The sequence below is a fragment of the Nannobrachium achirus genome (assembly GCF_963921795.1).
Source record: "Nannobrachium achirus genome assembly, chromosome: 17".
NCBI classification, from domain to species: Eukaryota; Metazoa; Chordata; class Actinopteri; order Myctophiformes; family Myctophidae; genus Nannobrachium; species Nannobrachium achirus.
This window is the reverse complement of record NC_137824.1, coordinates 25,336,005-25,348,057: the sequence shown is the minus strand read 5'-3', so window position 1 is coordinate 25,348,057 and position 12,053 is coordinate 25,336,005. Positions and strand designations below refer to the sequence as shown.

The 12,053-nt window shown below is 42.2% G+C and overlaps 1 protein-coding gene across 1 annotated transcript; it reads right to left on the bottom strand.

Annotated features, from left to right (window-relative positions):
- Positions 1-10,233: 10,233 nt before the first annotated feature.
- On the bottom strand, positions 10,234-11,724 carry LOC308302381 (protein disulfide-isomerase-like; the record flags this gene model as incomplete). The annotated part of the gene is made up of 1 exon (XM_080746634.1): positions 10,234-11,724. One exon carries the CDS (start codon positions 11,722-11,724, stop codon positions 10,234-10,236), a length of 1,491 nt encoding a protein of 496 aa, XP_080602760.1.
- Positions 11,725-12,053: the final 329 nt, after the last annotated feature.

Below are 12,053 nucleotides of genomic sequence, written 5' to 3'. Positions count from 1 at the left end.
TAGGGGAAATACAGTAGGACCAGATTTATAACATTCTTTTAAATTATAACATTTACGTGTCGTGTCTTTGAATTTTGAATTAATAATGAATTATTGTTCTCCCCGTCGGAGTCAGATAACTCCTAATTATGTTTTGGTTTGACACGCGTCGTAAATTAACCCTTATCTGCGTTTGGATAACAGTAGATGGTCATTTTATCGGTCGTTTATTCTGTACCTTTTTGTTGTCTTTTTGTTGTTTGTCGCTTTTTGTTACATGTTTTGAGGACATAGCAGCCGTTTGGCCGCGGAGAATGCTTGTCCAAGTTGGGTTTGTATCAGTACGAGACTTCAATATAGATTTCATTTTATGCTCCAGAACGGCTGTTTCAAGACGTTCTGACGGAAATCTTTTTATTTGGGGCCAGAACATATTTTGTTCTGAAGGAATGTCTCTTCGGCCAGTACGATAACCCAATACGGCTGATTAGAGCCACTTAATCACATAAGAAATAGCGTGGTTATTTTAATTGGTAGATTTCCTTTATGTTCCAGAACAGAACGTTCTGACGGAAATCTTCATGCTTTACGCTTACATGTCTTCGTTTTCGTCTCAGTCTTATTTTATTTTATTTTTTAATTTCCGTCTCAGGCCAGCTGAGTCTGTTTTGGTACCGAATTTGCTCCGTTTACTCTACGCCTCCTCACTCCCCCGCTTGCCCTCGCGAAGCAGAGTGGGGGAGTCAGAGGCAATATGTTATTTCTTAGACCGTATTTTGACCATTTCTGTTCTGGTGAAATAATTGGCTTGAATGCCTCTAATAATATTTAAATGTTTATAATGTATCTGACAAGTTAAGTTAAGACAGAACTAAAATGACTCCTTCTCCACTTTCAAGGTGTGGACCCGATTGAACCTGCTGTCGGTGGATCCCTATAGGACTCTTTTCTCCCCACCATGGCATGTGAGCTCACTGTTTTATTATAAATGTCACTCAAATTGGGAAAGGGGCAAGCCGACAGCAGAGCCAACCAGGACACCACCCAGGTAGCCTAACAACTCACACACTGTCAGACTAGGTTAATATGGCCCAGGAAGTTAAAGGCTCAGAGAAAAAAAAAAAAACTTGCATAAGTTAAATCGTATTTTTTTATCCATGATTTAACCTTGTCCATGAGGCCCCTGTGTCCTAAATAATGTGTTCCAAATTCCGTTGTTTCCTCGTTCCGGTTTGCCTTACACATTACTTTTTATCTGCGGCCCGGTTAAAAACAACCATTAAATCGGTTGTGTTATTCTTTTTAAGTCTTTAAAGTTCCAAGGTGGTTTTCTACACCTTTACTTTCTAAATCTATTTCTCAGTTTTGATTATAGGCTATTCATGCCTTTTTGCACTGTAAATCACAGAGGTGTCCAGTACTTAAAGATTAATACCTGCTGTCTTGAGAGTCTAGCTAGCTCTTAACACAGCTGCAGTTTTATTGTTTAATGTTGTTTTTAGTCTATTGTTTTCGTCGCTTTTTGAAGACCTCACAGCCGTTGGTCCGGAACTGTGGGTCTTACGTTGGCAGCACAAAACTTCATTTTATTAAGATTTGCATTCATCCTGAAGTTAGTCAAGTCTCCTGAGTTGCACTCCAACAGAAGTTGTTCTTACTCCTTCTGTTGTGAATTAAGTCAAGTCAGGATTTCACCGCCAGACCAGCATTGTGTTTCCTGGTTCTGTAGGAAGTTTTGGCCAGTGCATAAGACCGACACAGCTGGTTTTCAGCTATCTTATTTAACCAGATTACTGAGAGAAGTTATGGTTATGTTATGCTTACATGTCTTTGTTTTAGTCTTATTATTATTTTTAATTCCATCTCAGGCCAGCTGAGGTGTTGAGAACTAAGAAGCCCCCTTCTGAATGATGACCTCTAAACTGACTGACCCATGTGTGTAAATGTATGAGAAATTGTCTACATGGATACATGTACTGTATGTATGTGTGTTTTAATCCTATTCTTCTCCCCTGGTGATAACCTTGTGAAAGAAAAGGGAAAAATCAAACCCAGTATGAACATGAGCAGTGGTGCATGTGTGTGTGTTCGGCCGTGCAGTACTGTACGGTATGTGTGAGTCGCTGGCTCGCATTTAGGCTTGCTGCTTACGCTTGCTGCTTGCGCTAGCTCTGCCTATGTTTTATTTTATTTGGAGAAACTGTGGGGATCGTTATAAACTTCAAGTGACTTGTTACATACTGTTTCTCTATCTCTCTCTCAAAATGGGTCTTACTCTGTTGTGTGAATCTGTTTCTATGTGTTTCTCCTAAAAGTGATGTTTGCCACTCTATGTTCCTTAATAACACATCCTGGTATTCTAACATTGTGATTCCGACAGCCTTGACACTGCAACAAGTGTCTGATATTTCACTGGTAAACCATATTTCAGTAAACAATCTTTATCCTCATGGAGTGACGGCAAGAGCTGTCAACAACAAGATTCACCATCATGTCAACAACTCAGTTGTGTTCTGTCCACTGATTAAGGTCAACCCAGCCCATGAGGTGACCACTTGACATGATATTACATCATGTCTTACAGTAACTATATAAATTCATGTCAACTGTTCATTTCATTTTGTTTTGTTTTTCCAGGTTTATGACAGGTTTATTTATTTTGGTTGGACTGGACGGATTTGACCTCATGAAAGGGGCACCATGTCCGGTGGAGCCGTTCATTTTGTTTTTTGCTTCCCTAGGGGCTGGTGTCCATTTAATTATATTTTATTTATTTTGTTATTATTATCTTTTATTTTTATTTAAACCTTCTGTCTGTGTTCTGATGTCAAAGGGGCCCTGTTTATACGGTGCCTTTGTTACAGAAGAGGCTCGGACACTTTACTCCCTCTCTGCCTCTGCGTGCGTGAGCGTGCGTGTGACTGTGTGCCATGGCCATGGGTTTTATGTGTGAGAAAGTGTTCGATGTTTTTGTTCTCCTATCTTTCATTTTCATCAACATTCCCTTTGTTTTGACCTGATTCTGTACACTAAGAATTAACAACCTTCAATGTCTTGTCATCCCACTCCTGAGGAGGACGGCCAATTCCTCTTTGGGGCGTCTTACTGATTTTAAGTCATTTTTAATTTGTTTTGAAGGTTTTGAGAATAATTGAAGAACTGTGAACAGATTGTAAATCTGTAGTTTGAAAATGTATTTTTATTTTTATTATTTTAACCATTTAGCCCCAAACATCAACAACATCATTTTTGACACACCTTGTGTCAAGAGGGGGAAGTATGCTTGATTGTTTGGAATATGCTTTGAATGTTACTGTATGCTTATGCTTTGATTTTCATTGTTTAACGTTTAATTTTGATTTTGAAACTTTTGATTTTAAAACTTTGTATGTTTTGAGTATGTTTGTGTTGTGTGCATTAATCCTTCTGCCCAACACAAACAGACTATCAGAACGGCTTACAGCCACTCAACACCTATAAGGGCTAACCATGACAACACCACAGTGGAGACAAAGAGACAGAGGGCGGAGAGTAAAAGGGGCACCACCAACAGACGATGGGCCACCAGTGCATGAGCCAATCAACCGCAGGACCAGAGCTATGCTCTGGTTGTCGGTGGGTAACGGAAATGCACTGTGAAGAAAAACATTTAGGTGGAGAAATTATGATTGTAAATTGTTGAAATACAAGTGACCTGCCGCCAAGCCCTGTCATCCTCTAGGCCCGATGGACGCCAGGCGGAGCCAAGGAACCACCAGAGGCCAGAGGGCAGTGCGAACGCGCCATCATCACAGCGGGGGGCTATTGCAGCCTCCCGGGCCTGTGAGTATTCTGAAATCGCACTGTCGAAGAATTAAGCCGCTATAATTATGACTGAAGAATCCATTGTATCGATATTAGTGAACTGCCGCAAGCTTCTGTCCATAGGAGCTGTCTGAAACCCACCTAAAGAACCCACTTCCACTCTTCGACCCGTCTCCGCCCTTCTACAACCCATCTCCGACCCGTCTCCGCCCTTCTACAACCCATCTCCGACCCGTCTCCGCCCATCTACAACCCATCTCCGGCCCATCTCCGACCTCAACTTGATCCCTGGACTTTGCTCTGTCTCTAGCCCTCATCATATCGAGGACTTATGGACTTATGGACCCCTTTTTATTTTTATTCTGTCCTTGTTTTCTTTTGAACAGGTTGCAGGGGAAGACTACAAGGGGTTATTTCATTTATGTGTAAACATGATAACATTTTTGTCATTAATGTCATGTCAACTCTAACCCTAACGATAATTACAGTCCTTTTGCTATTGAAGAAATGTTTTAACCCTAACCCTAACCCTAACCATTTTCATCCCACTGTGTGCCTATTTTGTTTTCTTTTGTTGATCTATTTGATAAAAAGATCAATATTAACCAGCCGGTGGATATTGATAGGTATTTTGTTATGGTTCATATCATCTTTTTATCAATACATATTGTTGACCACTTGACCCTAAAGACACAGTGACTGTGTCCCGTTATACTCATATAAGGTCATGTACACTACAGTACCCACAAGGTCTCCGTCTGGTAGAAATCAGACCTTATCAACTGCCTGGAGCCTGTACCGAAAACAATGAGAATTGTTTTGGTTTATAAGGCTCAGTGTCATCCAGACACCAGCAAGGACATCTCTCCTCCCAGGAACCCTGTATATGGACTCTTTGTCTTGTGTTGAAACGTCATCCATTGACTGATGAAATGACCATACTTATACTCATGTCAAAACATAATTTGTCAGAGAGAGCACGAACCATTGATTATTCTGTACTGTACCTGTCTTGAATACTCTCTCTCCATAGTAAACATTCCATTCTCACTCTGAATCACTCTCCTGTCTTATTTCTGTGTGATGGATTATTGTATCTCATATGGGAATAAGAAGGTGTTGTTGTTTACAAATAATATATCAATCACTGGTTCAGATAGGGATCTCCATATATGGGATTGTATGATGTGATGTCATGGGAACCACTCAAACAGAATCCTCTTTATGCCCATATATGGAGATCCCTGATGTCATCAATATTAAGCCCCGGGGCCCTATCTAACGGAACTTCATATGGGAATGCCCATATATGGAGGAAGACGGCCCATATTTCTGTGGCTGGTACAGACAGGGATCTATGGGCATAAAAAGGATCGTATGTATGATGTCAGATGTGATAGACGTCATAATTTTCACATAACGATTAAGCATGCTTGTAGACTGTCGTTCACTCAAATCTGTGCAGTGACAGCACACTGGTGTAAGAGCCTCATGGTTGCACCGTATGACTGCTATAATAGGCCTGGAAATGGAGTGAAATACCTTGGAGAAGTTTTGAAAAATCCATTGTTAAAAATATGTCACCAGTTGCATCGCTGGTGCCAAAAGGTTTTTAAAACTTGAATCCTCAAACTACTACCACTCCCCAGTGAAATAAATCAGTGGTTCTCAACCTGTGGGTCGAGACCCCCAGGGAGCCCCCAAATTATTTTGGGGGGTCCCCAGATGTTTAGCTTAATTAAATAACATACAGTATAAGTGTATACAGGATATCATGCACATTTCTAAAGTGGCTTTTAAGATATTTTTAGTACCTCTGGTTAAACTTTGGCAAAATTGTCAAATATTAAATTGTGAAAATAGCAGATCAACATGCTCTCAATGCCTCACAATGGAACAGATCAAAGTCAAACTAAATGTAATGCCAACTCCTACAATTCCAAGAGCTTAAGAAATTGGAATTGTAAGAGTTGGCATTACATTTCTTTTATCAGGGTGGGGGGGGGGGGGGGGTCCCCAGTTGAAATCTGAAAAGGTTGAGAACTAAGGTTGAGAACTACTGAACTAAATAAAGATACAAGATGGACTGGAATCACACAATCAAGGTTTTTCAGGTTTTTCACTCAACTTCCCCTCTTAATTGCGACCGTCAGGGAGCAGTTTACTATGAAAACCTCCACCGGCCGTCCGTCCGTCACACGTCACACGTCACACCTTTGTTTGTGTACGGTGTGATGTCATATATCTTCAGTATGACATCACACCACATGTGTACACAAACCTTTGTGTACGTTGCTGTGGCAACAGTCTGTTGTTGCTGGTCTGTTAGTGTACGTTAGCAACCACCTTAGCAACCATGGTTTTACCCTAGCAACCAACTGTTTACCCTAGCAACCAACTGTTTACCATAGCAACCATGTTTTTTTACCCTAGCAACCAACTGGGCATAAAAGGGATTCTGTTTAGGGATCTCCATATATGGGCATAAAAGGGATTCTGTTAGGGATCTCCATATATGGGCATAAAAGGGATTCTGTTAGGGATCTCCATATATGGGCATAAAAGGGATTCTGTTAGCTGTTAGTGATCTCCATATATGGGCATAAAAGGGATGCTGTTAGGGATCTCCATATATGGGCATGAAAGGGATTATGTTAGGGATCTCCATATATGGGCATAAAAGGGATTGTATCCCAGATCATGCCCTGTTAGGAGATCCACACTAACAGAATCCATATATGGTCCTACCGACAGCTGCTATAAGCCAACCCTGGCGATAAGGTCTGAGTCGAAGAAATGCTTCTTTCCTGGCAAGAATTGCCCCTTTATTCTGTAGGGCTCGTTTGTGTATTGTATGACATCACGCCACATCATCGGCTGAGGACTGTGTGATGTCATCATATCTCCATATATGGAGACATAAGTTGCTCATGCCCAAATATGGGCTGGTGAGGTCAGACTTAGTGTGATGCGTAGGTTATCTCCATATATGGAGATTCAACTTCAATGAGTAACCATGGCAAACTGTCAACTGCCCGTATGTCTTGATAATTGGTAAAACAAACTTTTGGCCTATTTGTGGAGATAAACGACCAACGGTCGCTTCTTCTTCTTCTTTCGTGTATCATCATCCTTGATGATTGGTTGACGACATTTTATTTCACAAGATTTCTTGTTACTTAGGGGAGGCCATGGGGCTGGCTGTCGTCTTCTCCCCTTGCTGACGTCGCTTATCTCCCGATTAGGGAGTCTTACTGGTTCCCGTCTTTCATGTCTTTGCCAGTGTTCCCTCGTTCTTGAAACCTGGGTAATGCAGATGGCTGTTCTCTTTGAACGATATTCTCTAAGAATTCACAAGTCTCTCTCTGTTCCTCTCTTATTCTTCAATCTTTTGGCAGTTCTTTTTGGCTTATCAACACAGTTTTTCACTCAATTTTTTCACTGTGTTTTTCAAGAGTTTCCCAATTGGATGACGTCACCGGATGCTGCTTCCTGATTGGCTATGATTTTACACAATGGTCTAGATCAGCGGTTCTCAACCTGTGGGTCGAGATCCCCAGGGGGGTCCCCAAATTATTTTAGGAGGTCCCCAGATGAGTAGCTCAATATGCAATGTTGTTTTCTTACTCAACAGTAAACAAACCAACATAAAGTTTAAGTGTATAGACTATAGAGGGTATCTGCACATTTCTAAAGTTACAATTTAAGGACTTTTTAATACCTCTAAAATGACAAATTAAACATTGTCCAAATTGTCAAATATTAGAGGCAGAAATTGTGACAATAGCAGATGTACATGCTCACAACGCTTCGCGTTGCGAGGCGGGGTCCCCAGTTAAAATATGATTATTTTGGGGGTCGCGGCCTGAAAAGGTTGAGAACCACTGGTCTAGATAGTACTATAATGTGCTGCACCTAGGCAACCACACTAATAAAACATCCTTAATTAGGCAGTAAAATAGTTAATACCGGTAGCCATATATGGAGATGTCTGGGTCAGTCCTTGTCCCTTTTATGCCCATATATGGAGATCCCTGATGTCATCAATATTAAGCCCATATTTTGGAATGTACATATACTGTATGCACATACTGTGTCAATCTCGTAGTCTATGACTTAAGACATCTATGATGTCAGAAGTCAGTCGTCCATATTTGGAGGGTGGGTCCAGGGAGAAGATCCGCCTAAAATGTGTGCCCAAATTGGAACAGTTGTGGACACAAAGCTACAATGATTATGGCTACACTTGGCTCACCAAATGTCAGCTAACCCCTGAACATTCATGAATGCAGTGTAAAACATCACATTTCTCTCACCAAATTGTCCTGCTGTGACCACTTACCCTGGAAAAGATGACTGAAAAAGACCTCCACCTATTCTGAGTAGTGAATGAGCCTCAAGACTCATATATAGTCAATTGAGAAAATGTCCACCAATGTGTCATCAATTGATAGGCAAAAATGTATGAATATATTCCAAACTGTAAACTCTACAGATGTTTTAGTGAGAGTAGTGCTGTAATATTAGTAATGTTAAAGTATAGTGTGAGAAATGATTAAAAAAACAAGTAACAATAAGGTAATAATAATGTAATCTTACAATAAATGCGAGAAGTCTCTGTGAGCGTGCGTGCATGTAATCCACGTACTTCGAGAACCGTTCGTCCCACCGGCTTCAGATTCGGCAAGCGCGTTGTGACATCACTTCTGCAGACTCATTCTGACATCAATCCTGCAAATAGTATGCGGAGCTGATGTCTGATATCTCCATACATGGGCATAAATGGACACAGGCAAACAGATGGTCAAAACGGTATTATGGGTTTTGCATTAAAGGGTGGGGCTTTCATTCCCTATTTACATCGTTCCTGAGTAGGCCGGTGCCTGACTAGACGCTCGGCCGCCCAACAGACAGATACAGAGATCTCCATATATGGATATAAAATATATATGGATATAAAATGGATGCAGACAGATGGATACAGATATCTCCATATATGGGCATAAATGGACACAGACAAACGGATGGTCAAAACAGGCCCTATGACAACAGGTATAATGGGGTTGCATTAATGTGCTGTCATAATTAAGCCCATTAAGAAAACTAGAAGCTTGCCCGCCCGAAGGGCAACCTGGCCAACTCGGGAACAATGTAAATAGGGAATGAATGCCCCGCTCTTTAATGCAAACCCCATTATACCTGTTGTCATAGGACCCGTTTTGACCATCTGTTTGCCTGTGTCCATTTATGCCCATATATGGAGATATCAAGCCCATATGTGGAGATTTATGTCTGTCTGTGTCCATTTTATGCCCATATATGGAGATCTCTGTATCTGTCTGTCTGTGTCCCTTTTATGCCCATATGGAGATCTCTGCCCTTCGGGCAGCCAATCGTCTAGTCGGGGACCGGCCTACTCGGGAACGATGTAAATAGAGCATCGCAGCGGAAGTGGTTTACTGGTGCCACTTAAAAATCGTCATTCATTTTCCCCATAGACTTTTACAAAAATATTTATAACAATTGTTGAGCCTAGAACCAAGCCATCCAGGATGGCAGTGAATCATGACCATACAACATTAGTTTCTATGAAAAGAACATTAGAAAATCGCTAAACAAAGGGTAGTTTTAAATGTAGTATATCAAATAATTTAATGCAGAGACTTTCGCATTTATTGTAAGATAATTTAAATGACTGAAATTGCAGCTAAAGTAGGCCTACATTCATTAATTTGTTAAAAGGTACATTTTTAATTATGGATGAAACTTTTGCCAAAGTTTACAAACGGTACATTTTAATTGCACGCTTTTACTTCATGAAAAATCCCATTGTTGGTTTAATGGTGTAACTATAATTTCATCCATTAAACCAGTGGTTCTCAACTTTTTCAGGATGTGAATCCAAATTTGGTACTCTAGACTGATGACTGATCATCATCAAAATTAAGTCAGAGATACTTATGCGACCAATGCCTTTATTGGACCCTGCCTTCTTTTTGTCCCACACATTTATATATTCTATGTAAGCTTTTTTCTTCTTTTTTTCCCCTTTTTTTATGTACAGTATATTTAACTGTTAGTTAAATCAATGGTAGTGGACCAACATTGAGTTATAGATACAAATCAATGATTGATTGACATAATGTGCTCGTCCAAGATCAACATGTAGCCATGACATTTTTAGACCCTGTCTTTTTTTAGACCCAACATGATGTAATTTTGCACCACGGAGGATTAGAACCCACAACCTCCACGGTAGTGGGCAGCTACTTTACTACTTTGCCAACCAAGGGTCTTCTTTTGATCTATTATGGTCCACATACTGTATACCTTCTGCGGAAGGTTGCTAAAGTACTGGTGGAGGTCCACAGAGACATGAAGGAGGTGTCGGTGACCAGGTTAAAGGTGCCTGAGGGTGGGCACGCCTTGACCTTTGTTTTCCCGCCCTCCTTATAAGTCGTCATGTTCGTTCTCTTCAGCCAGTACGCCACCCTCCTCGCCACCACTCTCCAAGAATCTGGTGAAGCCCTCAAGGGTTCTTTCTCCGTAGTAGTCGATGACCTTCCGGTCATCTCCCGCAGGGAAGAATTTAAGCATGGGGAAGCAGTGAACCTCAATCGACTGCAGTTCATTGGCTGTCATGTCGATCTTGGCCACTATGATATCCTCACTGTCCTTGTACTGCTCTCCCAGTTTGTTCCAGACGGGTTCCAGTTGTGTGCAGTGTTCACACCAGGGTACATAGAAATCCACAAAGACATTCTTGGTGGGGTCGAAGACGACTTCTTCGAAGTTCTTGCCCACCAGGACCTTGACAGGGTTTTTGTCCCAGTCTTTGGGGATGTCCTCGCTCTTGAGGTGGTCCTTGAGTGTTCCCTCGGTGAGTAGTGTGCAGAATTTGATAATGTTTTCAGTGGTGATGGCCACATTTTCGGGCATCTTGTATGCTATCTTCTCCTCTTCCAGCGCGAAGACAAGGATGGTGGGGCATTGCTCCTTCTTCAGGCCAAAGGTCTTCATCATTTTGTCATTCACGTCAGTGTCCATGAAGACAAACAGCATCTTGCCCTTGAAGCCTTCTGCTGCCTTCTTGAATTGGTCCATTTTGTCCTGAAAGTCAGTAGCAGCCTTTGACATGAACATGAAGGCGTGGGACTTGACTCCTCCATGGAAGATCCTAGGGACAGTCTGCCTTGAGAACTCAGTGACCAGAGGATGCTGGTTGGCCTTAACGAAGTCTAGGAGGTTGGCTTCGGTAAGCTCTCCGTCAAAGGTGTTATGACCTTCATCAAACTTCTTGAAGAGGACAACACCGTCCTTGGACACCTCAAACTTTGAGTACACTTCGTCATCAGAGGTAATCCCAAATGGGATGTCATCTACGCCTTCTGCTGCTTTAACGAAGACCTTAGCATCCTCAGATTCGGCATCCTTGAAGAAGCCAATGACCGCCACCTCATTTGCGACCATAAACTCTGCCTGCGCGACGTCGGCCAGGATGTCAACAGGGCTTGTGCGTTTCTTAAGCCACTTCACAATGTCATAAGCCTGCCTACCACCACGGTACTCAAGGTACTCGCTGCGTGACTCCTTGTCTCCTCCCTTGAAGAACACGATGGTCGGGATCATCGGGACATCGGAGCGGATCTTACAGCGGAGCTCCTTCTCCACTGTGACGTCTACCTTACCCAGGCGGATATCTGAGCCCACTGCCTTCAGCATGCCAGCTGCCTTTGCATACTCAGGGGCCAGCTCCTTGCAGGGGGCGCACCACGGGGCATAGAACTCCACCAGCAGGTTGGGATGGGCTTTCAGCGCCTCGTCGAAGTTACTCTTCTTCAGCACCAGGACGCCCTCTTCCTCTGGGATCGGATTCGGGGATGACCAACTGCTGGCCACCAGCAGTGTGCTGGACACCAGTAGTGCACAGACTAACTTCATAGTTACCAAAGCAAAGCTTTTGGTAAAGACCCTGGAAACAAGCATCTTTGCTTCAACCGTTAACTGCTAAAAAACACTGAACTTGAGTTCACTCTAGTCAAGTCTAGAGCACGTCTATTTATACCCACAAACTCTCCAAGGCATCACAGCCTCACAGGTGACATCACCGTGACACATCCATATATCCATATATGGGTTTTCCCAGAATCCCTTTTATGCACATATATTTGGGGATCCCTGATGTCATCGATATACATCACTGGCCAGATGGCCAAGACATGACCCATATCTGTGTGGCTGGTTCAGATAGGGATCTCCATATATGGGCA